The 12383-nt window shown below is 42.2% G+C and overlaps 1 protein-coding gene across 3 annotated transcripts; it reads left to right on the top strand.

Annotated features, from left to right (window-relative positions):
- The first annotated feature begins 7164 nt into the window (after nucleotides 1-7164).
- On the top strand, nucleotides 7165-12353 carry LOC110485095 (amine sulfotransferase). Of its 3 annotated transcripts, XM_021556163.2 has the most exons (8): nucleotides 7179-7458; nucleotides 8679-8840; nucleotides 10101-10309; nucleotides 10694-10820; nucleotides 11093-11187; nucleotides 11302-11482; nucleotides 11741-11813; nucleotides 12118-12353. In XM_021556163.2, the coding sequence occupies exons 1-7, from the start codon at nucleotides 7431-7433 to the stop codon at nucleotides 11773-11775; spliced, it is 837 nt and encodes a 278-aa protein (XP_021411838.2). In that variant the 5' UTR covers nucleotides 7179-7430; the 3' UTR covers nucleotides 11776-11813; nucleotides 12118-12353. The 3 variants fall into 3 exon arrangements, with proteins under 3 accessions (XP_021411835.1, XP_021411838.2, XP_021411833.2); XM_021556160.2 differs by lacking the exon at nucleotides 11741-11813 and having other exon boundaries at nucleotides 7165-7269; XM_021556158.2 differs by lacking the exon at nucleotides 11741-11813 and having other exon boundaries at nucleotides 7183-7458.
- The last annotated feature ends 30 nt before the right edge of the window (nucleotides 12354-12383 follow it).

Raw genomic sequence — 12383 nt, 5'->3', positions numbered from 1 at the left:
TATTGCATTTTTCTCTGTTCTGTTCAAATCCTCAACATATTCCTGTGTGTAGAATTGGGACCTTGTAGAAGTCGTAAGGACACACTGAGAATGGAACATCTATTCATATATTTATTCAACTACCAGAAATGACTGTAACCAAACATTGTAGATTACTGGTAAATGACAAGAATTAACTGTAAAAAAAAATCATAAAACACACACACACACTACCATTCAAAAGTTTGGGGTCACTTAGAAATGTCCTTGTTTTTGAAAGAAAAGCACATTTTTTGTCCATTAAAATAACATCAAATTGATCAGAAATACAGTGTAGACATTGTTAATGTTGTAAATGACTATTGTAGCTGGAAACTGATGATTTTTAATGAAATATCTACATAGATGTACAGAGGCCCATTATCAGCAACCATCACTCCTGTGTTCCAATGGCACGTTATGTTAACTAATCCAAGTTTACCATTTTAAAAGGCTAATTGATCATTAGAAAACCCTTTTGCAATTATGTTAGCACAGCTGAAAACTTGTCCTGATTAAAGAAGCAATAAAACAGGCCTTCTTTAGACTAGTTGAGTATCTGGAGCATCAGCATTTGAGGGTTCGATTACAGGTTCAAAATGGCCAGAAACAAAGAACTTTCTTCTGAAACTTGTCAGTCTATTCTTGTTCTGAAAAATGAAGGCTATTCAATGCGAGAAATTGCCAAGAAACTGAAGATCTTGTACTACTCCCTTCACAGAACAGCGCAAACTGTCTCTAACCAGAATAGAAAGAGGAGTGGGAGGCCCCGGTGCACAACTGAGCAAGAGGACAAGTACATTAGTGTCTAGTTTGAGAATCAGACGCCTCACAATTCCTCAACTGGCAGCTTCATTAAATACTACCTGCAAAACACCAGTCTCAACGTCAACAGTGAAAAGACTACTCCAAAATGCTTGTCTTCTAGGCAGAGTTGCAAAGAAAAAGCCACATCTCAGACTGGCCAATAAAGATAAAATATTAAGATGGGCAAAAGAACACAGACACTGGACAGAGGAAGATTGGGGGGGAGGGTTATGGACAGATGAATCTAAGTTTGAGGTGTTCGAATCACAAAGAAGAACATTCGTGAGACGCAGAAAAAAATGAAAAGATGCTTGAGGAGTGCTTGACGCCATCTGTCAAACATGGTGGAGGCAATGTGATGGTCTGGGGGATGCTTTGGTGGTGGTAAAGTGCGAGATTTGTACAGGTTAAAAGGGATCTTGAAGAAGGAAGGCTATCACTCCATTTTGCAACGCCATGCCATACTCCTCCTACAACAGGACAATGACCCAAAGCACAGCTCTAAACTATGCAAGAATTATTTAGGGAAGAAGCAGTCAGCTGTTATTCTGTCTATAATGGAGTGGCCATCACAGTCACCGGATCTCAACCCTATTGAGCTGTTGTGGGAGCAGCTTGAACACAGACACTGCCCCTGAACAAGGCAGTTAACCCACTGTTCCTAGGCCGTTCTTAACTGACTTGCCTAGTTAAATAAAGGTAAAATAAAAAAGAAGTGCCCATCAAGCTGACACAACTTCCGGGAGGTGCTTCAGGAAGCATGGGGTGAAATCTCTTCAGATGACCTCAACAAAATGACAACTAGAATGCCAAAGGTCTGCAAGGCTGTAATTGCTGCAAATTAAGGATTCTTTGACGAAAGCAAAGTTTGAAGGACACAATTATTTCAATTAAAAATAATTATAACCTTGTCAACGTCTTGACTATATTTACTATTCATTTTGCAACTCATTTTATGTATGTTTTCATGGAAAACAAGGACATTTCTAAGTGACACCACACTTTTGAACGGTAGTGTGTATGTATATGTATGTATGTAATAAACTCATCAAAAAAAGAAACGTCTCTTTTTCAGGACCCTGTCTTTCGAAGATAATTTGTAAAAATCCAAATAACTTCACAGATCTTCATTGTGAAGGGTTTAAACATTGTTAGCCATGCTTGTTCAATGAACCATAAACAATTAATGAACATGCACCTCTGGAGCGGTCGTTTAGACACTAACAGCTTACAGACGGTAGGCAATTAAGGTCACAGTTATGAAAACGTAGGACACTAAAGAGGCCTTTCTACTGACTCTGAAAAACACAAAAAGAAAGATGCCCATGGTCCCTGCTTATCTGTGTGAATGTGCCGTAGGCATGCTGCAAGGAGGCATGAGGACTTCAGATGTCGCCAGAGGAATAAATTGCCTTGTCCTTCCTGTGAGATGCCTAAGACAGCGCTACAGGGAGACAGGACGGACAGCTGATCATCCTCGCAGTGGCAGATCACGTGTAACACCTGCACAGGATCGGTACATCCGAACATCACACCTGCGGGACAGGTACAGGATGGCAACAGCAACTGCCCGAGTTACACCAGGAACACACAATCCCTCCATCAGTGCTCAGACTGTCCGCAATAGGCTGAGAGAGGCTGGACTGAGTGCTTGTAGGCCTGTTGTCATGGAGGTTCTCATCAGACATCACCGGCAACGTTGCCTATGGGCACAATCCCACCGTCGCTGGACCAGACAGAACTGGCAAGAAGTGCTCTTCACTGACGATTTGTGGTTTCGTTTCACCAGTGGTGATGGTCGGTTTCACGTTTATTGTCGAAAGGATTGAGCGTACACCGAGGCCTGTACTCTAGAGCAGGATCGATTTGGAGGTGGAGGGTCTTTCATGGTCTGGGGCGATGTGTCACAGCATCATCGGACTGAGCTTTTTGTCATTGCAGGCAATCTCAACGCTGTGCGTTACAGGGAAAACACCCTCCTCATGTGGTACCCTTCCTGCAGGCTCATCCTGACATGACCTTCCAGCATGACAATGCCACCAGCCATACTGCTCATTCTGTGCGTGATTTCCTGCAAGACAGGAATGTCAGTGTTCTGTCATGGCGAGCGATGAGCCCGGATCTCAATCCCGTTTAGCACATCTGGGACCTGTTGGATCGGAGAGTGAGGGCTAGGACCATTCCCCCCAGAAATGTCCAGGAACTTGCAGGTGCCTTGTTGGAAGAGTGGGGTGACATCTCACAGCAAGAGCTGGCAAATCTGGTGCAGTCCATGAGGAGTAGATGCACTGCAGTACTTAATGCAGCTGGTGGCCACACCAGATACTGACTGTTACTTTTGATTTTGACCCTCCCCTTTGTTCAGGGACACATTATTCCATTTATGTTAGTCACGTCTGTGTCATGTCTGTGGAACTTGTTCAGTTCATGTCTTGTTGAATCTTATGTTCATACAAATATTTACACATGTTAAGTTTGCTGAAAATGAACACAGTTGACATTGAGGGGACATTTATTTTTTTGCTGAGTTTATATATATATATATATACAGTGGGGCAAAAACGTATTTAGTCAGCCACCAAGTGTGCAAGTTCTCCCACTTAAAAAGATGAGAGAGGCCTGTCATTTTCATCATAGGTACACATCAGCTATGACAGACAAAATGAGAAAAAAAATCCAGAAAATCACATTGTAGGATTTTTCATGAATTTATTTGCAAATTATGGTGGAAAATAAGTATTTGGTCACCAATAAACAAGCAAGATTTCTGGCTCTCACAGACCTGTAACTTCTTCTTTAAGAGGCTCATCTGTCCTCCACTCGTTACCTGTATTAATGGCACCTGTTTGAACTTGTTATCAGTATAAAAGACACCTGTCCACAACCTCAAACACTCCAAACTCCACTATGGCCAAGACCAAAGAGCTGTCAAAGGACACCAGAAACAAAATTGTAGACCTGCACCAGGCTGGGAAGACTGAATCTGCAATAGGTAAGCAGCTTGGTTTGAAGAAATCAACTGTGGGAGCAATTATTAGGAAATGGAAGACATACAATACCACTGATAATCTCCCTCGATCTGGGGCTACACGCAAGATCTCACCCCGTGGGGTCAAAATGATCACAAGAACGGTGAGCAAAAATCCCAGAACCACACGGGGGGACCTAGTGAATGACCTGCAGAGAGCTGGGACCAAAGTAACAAAGCCTACCATCAGTAACACACTACGCCGCCAGGGACTCAAATTCTGCAGTGCCAGACGTGTCCCCCTGCTTAAGCCAGTACATATCCAGGCCCGTCTGAAGTTTGCTAGAGAGCATTTGGATGATCCAGAAGAAGATTGGGAGATGTCATATGGTCAGATGAAACCAAAATATAACTTTTTGGTAAAAACTCAACTCGTCGTATTTGGAGGACAAAGAATGCTGAGTTGCATCCAAAGAACACCATACCCACTGTGAAGCATGGGGGTGGAAATATCATGCTTTGGGGCTGTTTTTCTGCAACGGGACCAGGACGACTGATCCGTGTAAAGGAAAGAATGAATGGGGCCATGGAAGGAGGTTTTCACTCAAAATCTCATGATACATCAGCAAGGGCATTGAAGATGAAACGTGGCTGGGTCTTTCAGCATGACAATGATCCCAAACACACCGCCCGGGCAATGAAGGAGTGGCTTCGTAAGAAGCATTTCAAGGTCCTGGAGTGGCCTAGCCAGTCTCCAGATCTCAACCCCATAGAAAATCTTTGGAGGGAGTTGAAAGTCTGTGTTGCCCAGCAACAGCCCCAAAACATCACTGCTCTAGAGGAGATCTGCATGGAGGAATGGGCCAAAATACCAGCAACAGTGTGTGAAAACCTTGTGAAGACTTACAGAAAACGTTTGACCTCTGTCATTGCCAACAAAGGGTATATAACAAAGTATTGAGATACACTTTTGTTATTGACCAAATTCTTATTTTCCACCATGATTTGCAAATTAATTAATTACAAATCCTACAATGTGATTTTCTGGATTTTTTTTTCCTAATTTTGTCTGGCATAGTTTGAGTGTACCTATGATGAAAATTACAGGCCTCTCTCATCTTTTTAAGTGGGAGAACTTGCACAATTGGTGGCTGACAAAATACTTTTTTGCCCCACTGTATACACAAACACACACACAAACATAAACAGAGTGCATTCATGGAGAGACACACCTGGTGCATCTTTGCCCCACACTGTCTTTCACTAGAAGTAGGAATAGACCAGCCCCTCCTCATGTATTGTCAAATCAGAAAACAAGACCAAGTAGTTCTCCCCTTTCTCAAACATGAGTCAGGTTACATGGGGAGACATAGAGACCACTGATGATTTAGTGTTGAGTCACACTTTATCCTTCTGTCCTGTTCCAATTGAGGAGGAACATTCCGCAACCTCAGCTTTTATCTTCTTACAGTATCTGGGGGCTGGGGCCCTCTGGGTATGTGCGGCTTCGGTGGAACCCATACACACACACACACTGACATTCACTCACACACACATATACTCTCTCACAAACACAGATGACACACACACTCACTCACACCCTCCTGGCAAGTCACCTGGCAACATGATCACTACTGTGAGAATAAGACAGATAAATAAATAAAAAGTTGCTGGTGAAAAGGACATTCTGTAATACATATTATTCCCAGGCCACCGACTGGAATGCTCTAATTACTATTGAACTGGTAGGACTGCAGTCTGTGGGTTGTTTGGAGGAACTCTGGTACAATCTTTCCTCCAAGCCTCTGTCCTGATTCCTGTCCATGCCCTCTCAGCAATGTGACAGCTCACTGATAACTGACAGATGTGTGGATTGCGACTGCGTATGTCCTTATCAGTTCTACAGAGAATAAATATGTATTGGACATATTACTGTCATATTAGAGAAATTTCACGAACTGGTGAAAGGTTATGCTTTGTTGCCCTCTAACAAAATATGAATCCATCAGAAGTATTAGGGTCCATGCATGACAGGGCCTGGCCAGAAAACGTGGAGAAATTACATTTGCCATTGACAATCACCATTTTTTAAATTTAGTTTAATAAAATATATCAACGCAAAACGTTAAAAAGGGGGGGGGGGGGGGGAGTTCTGTATTTTAGACTGATTTGCCTCATGATTTGTCAACTCTAAGTAAGACAAGATCTCTTTCAGTCACACTGGAGTGCTGCTACAGGCTCTTTGCATGCCTTAACCAATCAGGTTCACAGAAATCGCAGGTCACGCGGGCTGGGCACAATGCACAAAGTTTAAGGCAATCTCCACTTTCCGCTGGTATTTATTTAGCAAGCCTGATAACGCATCACACCAGACAGACACAAAAAATAACTCCTCCGTAAATGTATCCGCCTATGCACTTAAACATTAGCGATCTGACATGCTGTATTGCATGGAAACAATATAATTGTTCAGTCTGATCACTGCTATGTGCCCTGTCTCTGGCCAGGGTGAAGGAAGCAGTAACTTGGTGTATTTATAGCCAATTTGTTTGTGAGAAAATGTGAATTGGATGAAATTTGGTTTATATTCAAACTTGGACTGACTCGACTACCTAGGCGTTTTCAATCCAAAATGATTAACTGGAATTAATCAATAAACACAATAGCTAACAGGCTGAGTACATTTTTAATTAGGCCTAGAGTTGCATAGGGCGGGACAATATGACGCAACAAACCCGCATACAGAAAGCTTTGTCCAATCATGTTGCTTTCTCTGTCTGTGTAAACAACCCAAGTCCTAATATAATTAATATGTAAACTACAAGGTTGCTGCAGTTTGACAGTATTTTCATCTTCCCCAAGAACATTAGTTTGTTTAAACCATGTGACCTGATTAGAACAACTCTGGTCCCATCATAGCCCATTTTAAACCTTAATACAACAGATAAATCACGGCATACCGTATAAGGTCCTGAGTTTTACCTGGTTAGGTTACCAGAACAGGAAAGACTACAGCCCCATAATACATTTTCACCACACCACTCTAGTACGTGTGGTGCCACCTCTGATGCACAGGGTGGAAAGTGTGTGTGTGAGAGTGAGTGCACAAAATGTTGACAAAACAAAAATTAATTTGGCCTCACAAAAACGTTTCTCAATTAATTTTCTCAGTAAAACAAACTAGTTAAGAATACCGGATTTCCTCTGTAGCCTAATCAAAATCGTTTCCCGTTTTTCGTCGGTCATGGGGGATGTAAAATATGGCATATTGCATGGAGTCTGTAACGCTGTGTTTAAAAAACGCAAATTAATCTGAGGTGCGACCGCGCAAAAAACAAACCCTACTGCTGCGTGCGCGAACGCGCTTAAATTGTATAGGCGGTCAGTATTCCTCGAGCACGACACGAATAAAAAACCCAGCTGAAACGTGTGTTTGTCTTCCGCGTCTTCTATTTGGGACAGTAGGTGATATTCGGGTAGGCATTGGACACCGAGTGAATGTAACTTCGCTCTGCCCGCTATCCATCATAAAACCTTATTTTTAAGAATAGTTGTTAATTGACTGCAAAAAACTACCTGGGGCCAGGGATTTCATAGTAGCCAACACCGACTGTGGATTTTGTCACATTGGCATACAATGACAACTTCCATCCGTACAAAGACAGGTAGGGAATACTGTGCGCTCTGTGCAGTGCGTGGAGGTATAGTTGGGAGTTCAAATAGGTTGCTATATTGCCTATTGCAGAATACAGTGCCTACCCTTGTATTGCCATTTTATCATGTTAATTGAATGTTTAACCAGAATCTGAGTGGCATAGTTAGAAACAAGTAATTACTTTGTTTTCTCTGTGTGATACTTCGTTGCGTAATTGTGTTATTGTTGTATTCATATTTGGAACCTCTCAGTGAGATGTTTGCATGTCTGAAGTGTACATTACTGTCCACAGATATATATATATATATATATAATGCACTGTTGCATGCAAGATCTGTCTCACCCTGTAAGAGATAGAAAGGATTACATAGGACCATGAATGGTGACCAAGGCTTGAGCTTGATGGACACAAACTAGGCAACTTTTTTTAAACCTGTGATTCAGACCAGCCTGTGAACAGAACAACATGCTCTCTGCCCCTCTATGATTTACAGCTAGAACTGCATTGTTGCACAGCAAACCCACCATTTATCTTTACTGAAATATTTGCTAGTCCTTCATAGGAATCCTTTTTTTTTTGTACCCAGGCTTTGTTTATAGGTACTTGAATGTTATTAAATGTCTCCTTTTGTTAAAGGGGCAATCTGGGATTGTGACATACATTTTAGGACTTTTGAGTTAATGGCATGTAGCCATTGCTGCTTCATGAAGAATATAACTTGTAAATGCCTCGTGAGTTTAGGTCAACTGTTTTACCCAACCAGAACCCAAAATAGTGTTATTTGTTTAGAATAACAATGTTATTCTAAACAAACCCTATATGGTTTCATAACTATCATTTTGATATCATTAATGGTCAGTCCTTGCATCCATGACTCTGTTTATGTTTACATTTCTCCAACCCCAACCCTCAGCTGTTTACCAGTTGTTTTTCCAATCCCAGATTTCCCCTTTAAACATTTCCACTTGGCTTCCTCCAGGCTCCCTGTGATCTGATAGCTATAGAAACATTTGTTTGGAATAACAGCCTTAATTACTGGGCTTTTTGGGTGTTTATTTCAGATTTTTGTCTAACCAAGCACAGCGTTTCAACTCTTGATGAGTAGGACTTCGGCCTCGTGCCTTCTCACACGGCTGGAGGTGTATCGTTATTCCCTGTTGTGTGTTAATGCTTACATAGATCCAGATTGCTTGAATGAGTGGGCCTTTGACTATGTCTTGTCTTCTCAGATCCTTTGGATTCCACTGATCCCCAGGTTCTGGACTATATGCTGGTTCCTCACCGGAACTTCAACCTGATCAATGGGGTCCACTCTCCCGACGAGGTCGACCAAATCCAGAACTGGGAGATCCGAGACTCCGACATATTCGCCGTCACTTATCCCAAGTCAGGTGAATACTGGAGACAGCATGGATGTACTTACCTAGAATACCCAGTTGATTACCACTTTTAAAAAACATTCCTGCATACCTCTTTTATCTCTCTATAAGATCCTCTTACACAGTTTCAGCTCAACTGAGTAGATCTCGTTCAGTGAGTTTACTTTGCTTATCTGTTAATGGGCTCTGTTCTCGACCTGTATCAGTCCAGCAGCCCAGATAAGTGAAAGAAATGTCCTAGTTGTTTTAAGCCAACAACTGGTATTTTCGCTAATCTCCCTGCGCAGAATCTTGCCCGCATCCTTACATTAGGTGGAATGCTGCCATGCCCTGTTATTCTCCCCTTGGCTGAAAACAATGGTTTAAACCAGGCTAGATTAAAGTGTATCAGACCGATGTCCCATAAGCATCGTATCAGAGCAGGAGTAGCGCAGTGATGGTAGGCAGGACAATGTCCACATTCAAATACACTATATATACAAATTAGTGGATTTGGCTATTTCAGCCACACCAGTTGCTGACAGGTGAATAAAATCAAACACCACCATGTAACCGTCATAGACATTGGCAGTAGAATGGCTTTAGCTCAGTGACTTTCAACGTGGCACCATCATAGGATGCCACCTTTCCAACAAGTCAGTTCGTCACATTTCTGCCATGCTAGAGTTTCCCCGGTCAACTGTTATTGTGCATGACAATACCCCGTGCACAAAGCAAGGTCCATACAGAATGGTTTGACGAGATCGGTGCAGAAGAACTTGACTGGCCTTCACAGAACCCTGACCTCAACCCCAACGAACACCTTTGGGATGAATTGGAATGCCGACTGCAAGCCAGGCCTAATTGGCAAACATCAGTGCCCAACCCCACTAAGGCTCTTGTGGCTGAATGAATGCAAGTCCCTGCAGCAATGTTCCAACATCTAGTGGAACGTCTTCCCAAAAGAGTGGAGGCTGTTATAGCAGCAAAGGGGGGACCAACTCCAAATGAATGCCCATTTTGGATTGAGATGTTCGACGAGCAGGTGTCCACATACTTTTTAGTGTAAAATCCCTGAGAAACAAAAGTTCACTACATTTTCCCCAATAAAAATAACCCCTGAATTGTCAGTTAAACAGTGTGTGGGTGTTATCAAATCAAGGTAGTGCAGTGAGGTGAAAGGGCCAAGCTATCCAGTATTGTACATTGTATGGTAGGACTGACATTGAAGTTTAAATTGAATTGAAATTACCTCTGGGTGACCTGTAGTGTCCACTCTGCTGTGATTGACAGGGACGATCTGGATGCAGCAGATTCTGACTCTGATAGAAGCCAAAGGGGACGTCACTCCAAACACAGAGCATCTCAACGCGCAGCGCGTCCCATGGATCGAGCTGATTGGCAGTGAGAAGGAGTTTAACGCTACCCCTTCCCCCAGGCTACGGGTCACCCACCTGCAGTACAAGTTCATGCCTCTCGCCATCAGACAAAAGAGGGGAAAGGTCAGTGGAATGCAAAGCAAATTTTGGTAACACTTGGGTATTATTCTGTGGTATTAGCACTTAGCATAATTAGCACTTTGGTATTGGTGTTAGCCTGCATGTATAATGCTTTATTACTTGTTATGTATGAGCCTTTTTAATGCCTTATAAGGCTTTTAATATTTTATATCTCTGTGTATCAAAATACTCTAAATGGTCAGTATACATGCTTATGATAAGTCTTAGAATGCATAATACCTGCAGGCTTTAAGTGTTACCCGAAGTCTATTTTCACTATTTGTCATTACCTTCAGGATTACTTTCATTAAATTATTACTACTGATATTGATGGATCGTTTTTTGTAGTCAATCTATTGATATGCAGTATGATCTTGCTTCCCTAAGGTGATCTATGTGGCCAGAAACCCTAAGGATGTTCTCGTGTCCTATTACCACTTCCACAAATATGCAGCCATGCTGGAGACACCGAAGGACTTCAATGATTTCTTTGAGAAATTCATGGAAGGGAAAGGTAAGTAGAATGTGTGCCTTTGGTCCTATTAAGGACTATGAATATCGTACATGATGTGCAAATCCAAGTATTATTTTTCTAGGGGGAGTTGGCACTAGCCAACAATGCGTTACGCTTACAGTTAAGTCAGTTAATTGTGATTATTTTGAAATGAATGATGTCGAAAGCCTTCTAAACACTTTCATCTGTAGTATCCTTAGGTTCAGCTGTGCTTTCATGGTGGTAGGCTGGGTATGAAGCATCCATTTGAGTCTTTGCTGTGTGTGTTGCAGTTTTTGGGAACTGTTGGTTTGAGCACATCAAGACGTGGTACGCTAATAGAGACAACATGAACTTCCTGTACATCACATATGAAGAGATGATCAAGGTACCAATGGTGGCAAAACCTACCTGTCCATCTACTTGTCCAGTCTGTCCTGTACTCGGAGTTGGCTTGTGAGTTTACATGAGTCTCAAAGCATGAACGGTGTGTGTGTTGCAGGACCTGCGCTCCATGGTGGAGAGGATGTGCAGGTTTCTAGGGAAGGATTTGACAGAGGAGCAGATGGCCAGTGTGGTGGAACACAGCACCTTTAGAACCATGAAACAGAACCCGCAGGCTAACTACAAGACGGTGCCCGACTCCCTGCTTGACCACAACAAGGGCACGTTTATGAGGAAAGGTATGCACGTCACACCTAAGTCATAATATAATGTGATAACAGAATCAATACACTTTGGTATGAGGATTGCACAAGCTGCAAATGCTTTCAGCCTTAATCAAGCCAAGGGCAACCACAAAGGCCTTACAGTACTGTACTTGTAACACCAGGCCCCCACACATTTACACTGAACCAATGTTCCGATAGATATACAACCATCCGGATTATAATCTGTGCAAACCTAAAGAACAATTAAATTGATACTTTTTGATTTTATAGGGCAATTCTGCCACTTTTCAACCTCATATTCATGATCTCTGGAATCATACCTGTGTCTACATATGTGAAAATAGTGAGTTAAAAAGCTAATGCCCTATTCTTTTAAAAATCTGTGACATCACAGGGTAGGATTAAAAGTAAGAAACTGTGATTTACAACAAGTTTCTAGCCAGAGGAAGGGTATTTTCTTGCTCCGCACGTCACCGCGAATCTCCTAGTGTTTGATGTTCTCGGGTAGAACTTTAACCTTAGATGTTTAGATACGAAATGTGCCATTTTCACATACTGTATGTATTATGCTGGAGATAATGAAAATGGTGGAATTGCCCTTTTAATACTATTTTTACATTGACTGATTTCCATCCACACTCTGACAGGGACCATTGGGGACTGGAAGAACCATTTCACTGTTGCACAGAGCGAGAGATTTGACAGTGTCTTCCAGGAGAAGATGAAGGACCTGCCCCTCTCTTTTGCTTGGGACATCAATGACATCACTAGTGTCACGTGATGACATCCTAGTCACGTCTTGCAGGGATGTTTTTAATCCTTGGGCGGGCCCCCTAAGCATTTTTTCAGGTCACCTAAGTCCAAATAGTGTAAAAAGAAAAAACATTTTTTTTAGGATGGAAAAACGCTTTTA

This window comes from Oncorhynchus mykiss, chromosome 2, assembly GCF_013265735.2.
Source record: "Oncorhynchus mykiss isolate Arlee chromosome 2, USDA_OmykA_1.1, whole genome shotgun sequence".
NCBI lineage: Eukaryota > Metazoa > Chordata > Actinopteri > Salmoniformes > Salmonidae > Oncorhynchus > Oncorhynchus mykiss.
The sequence above is the reverse complement of the archived record's forward strand: the minus strand, read 5'-3'. Positions and strand labels throughout refer to the sequence as shown.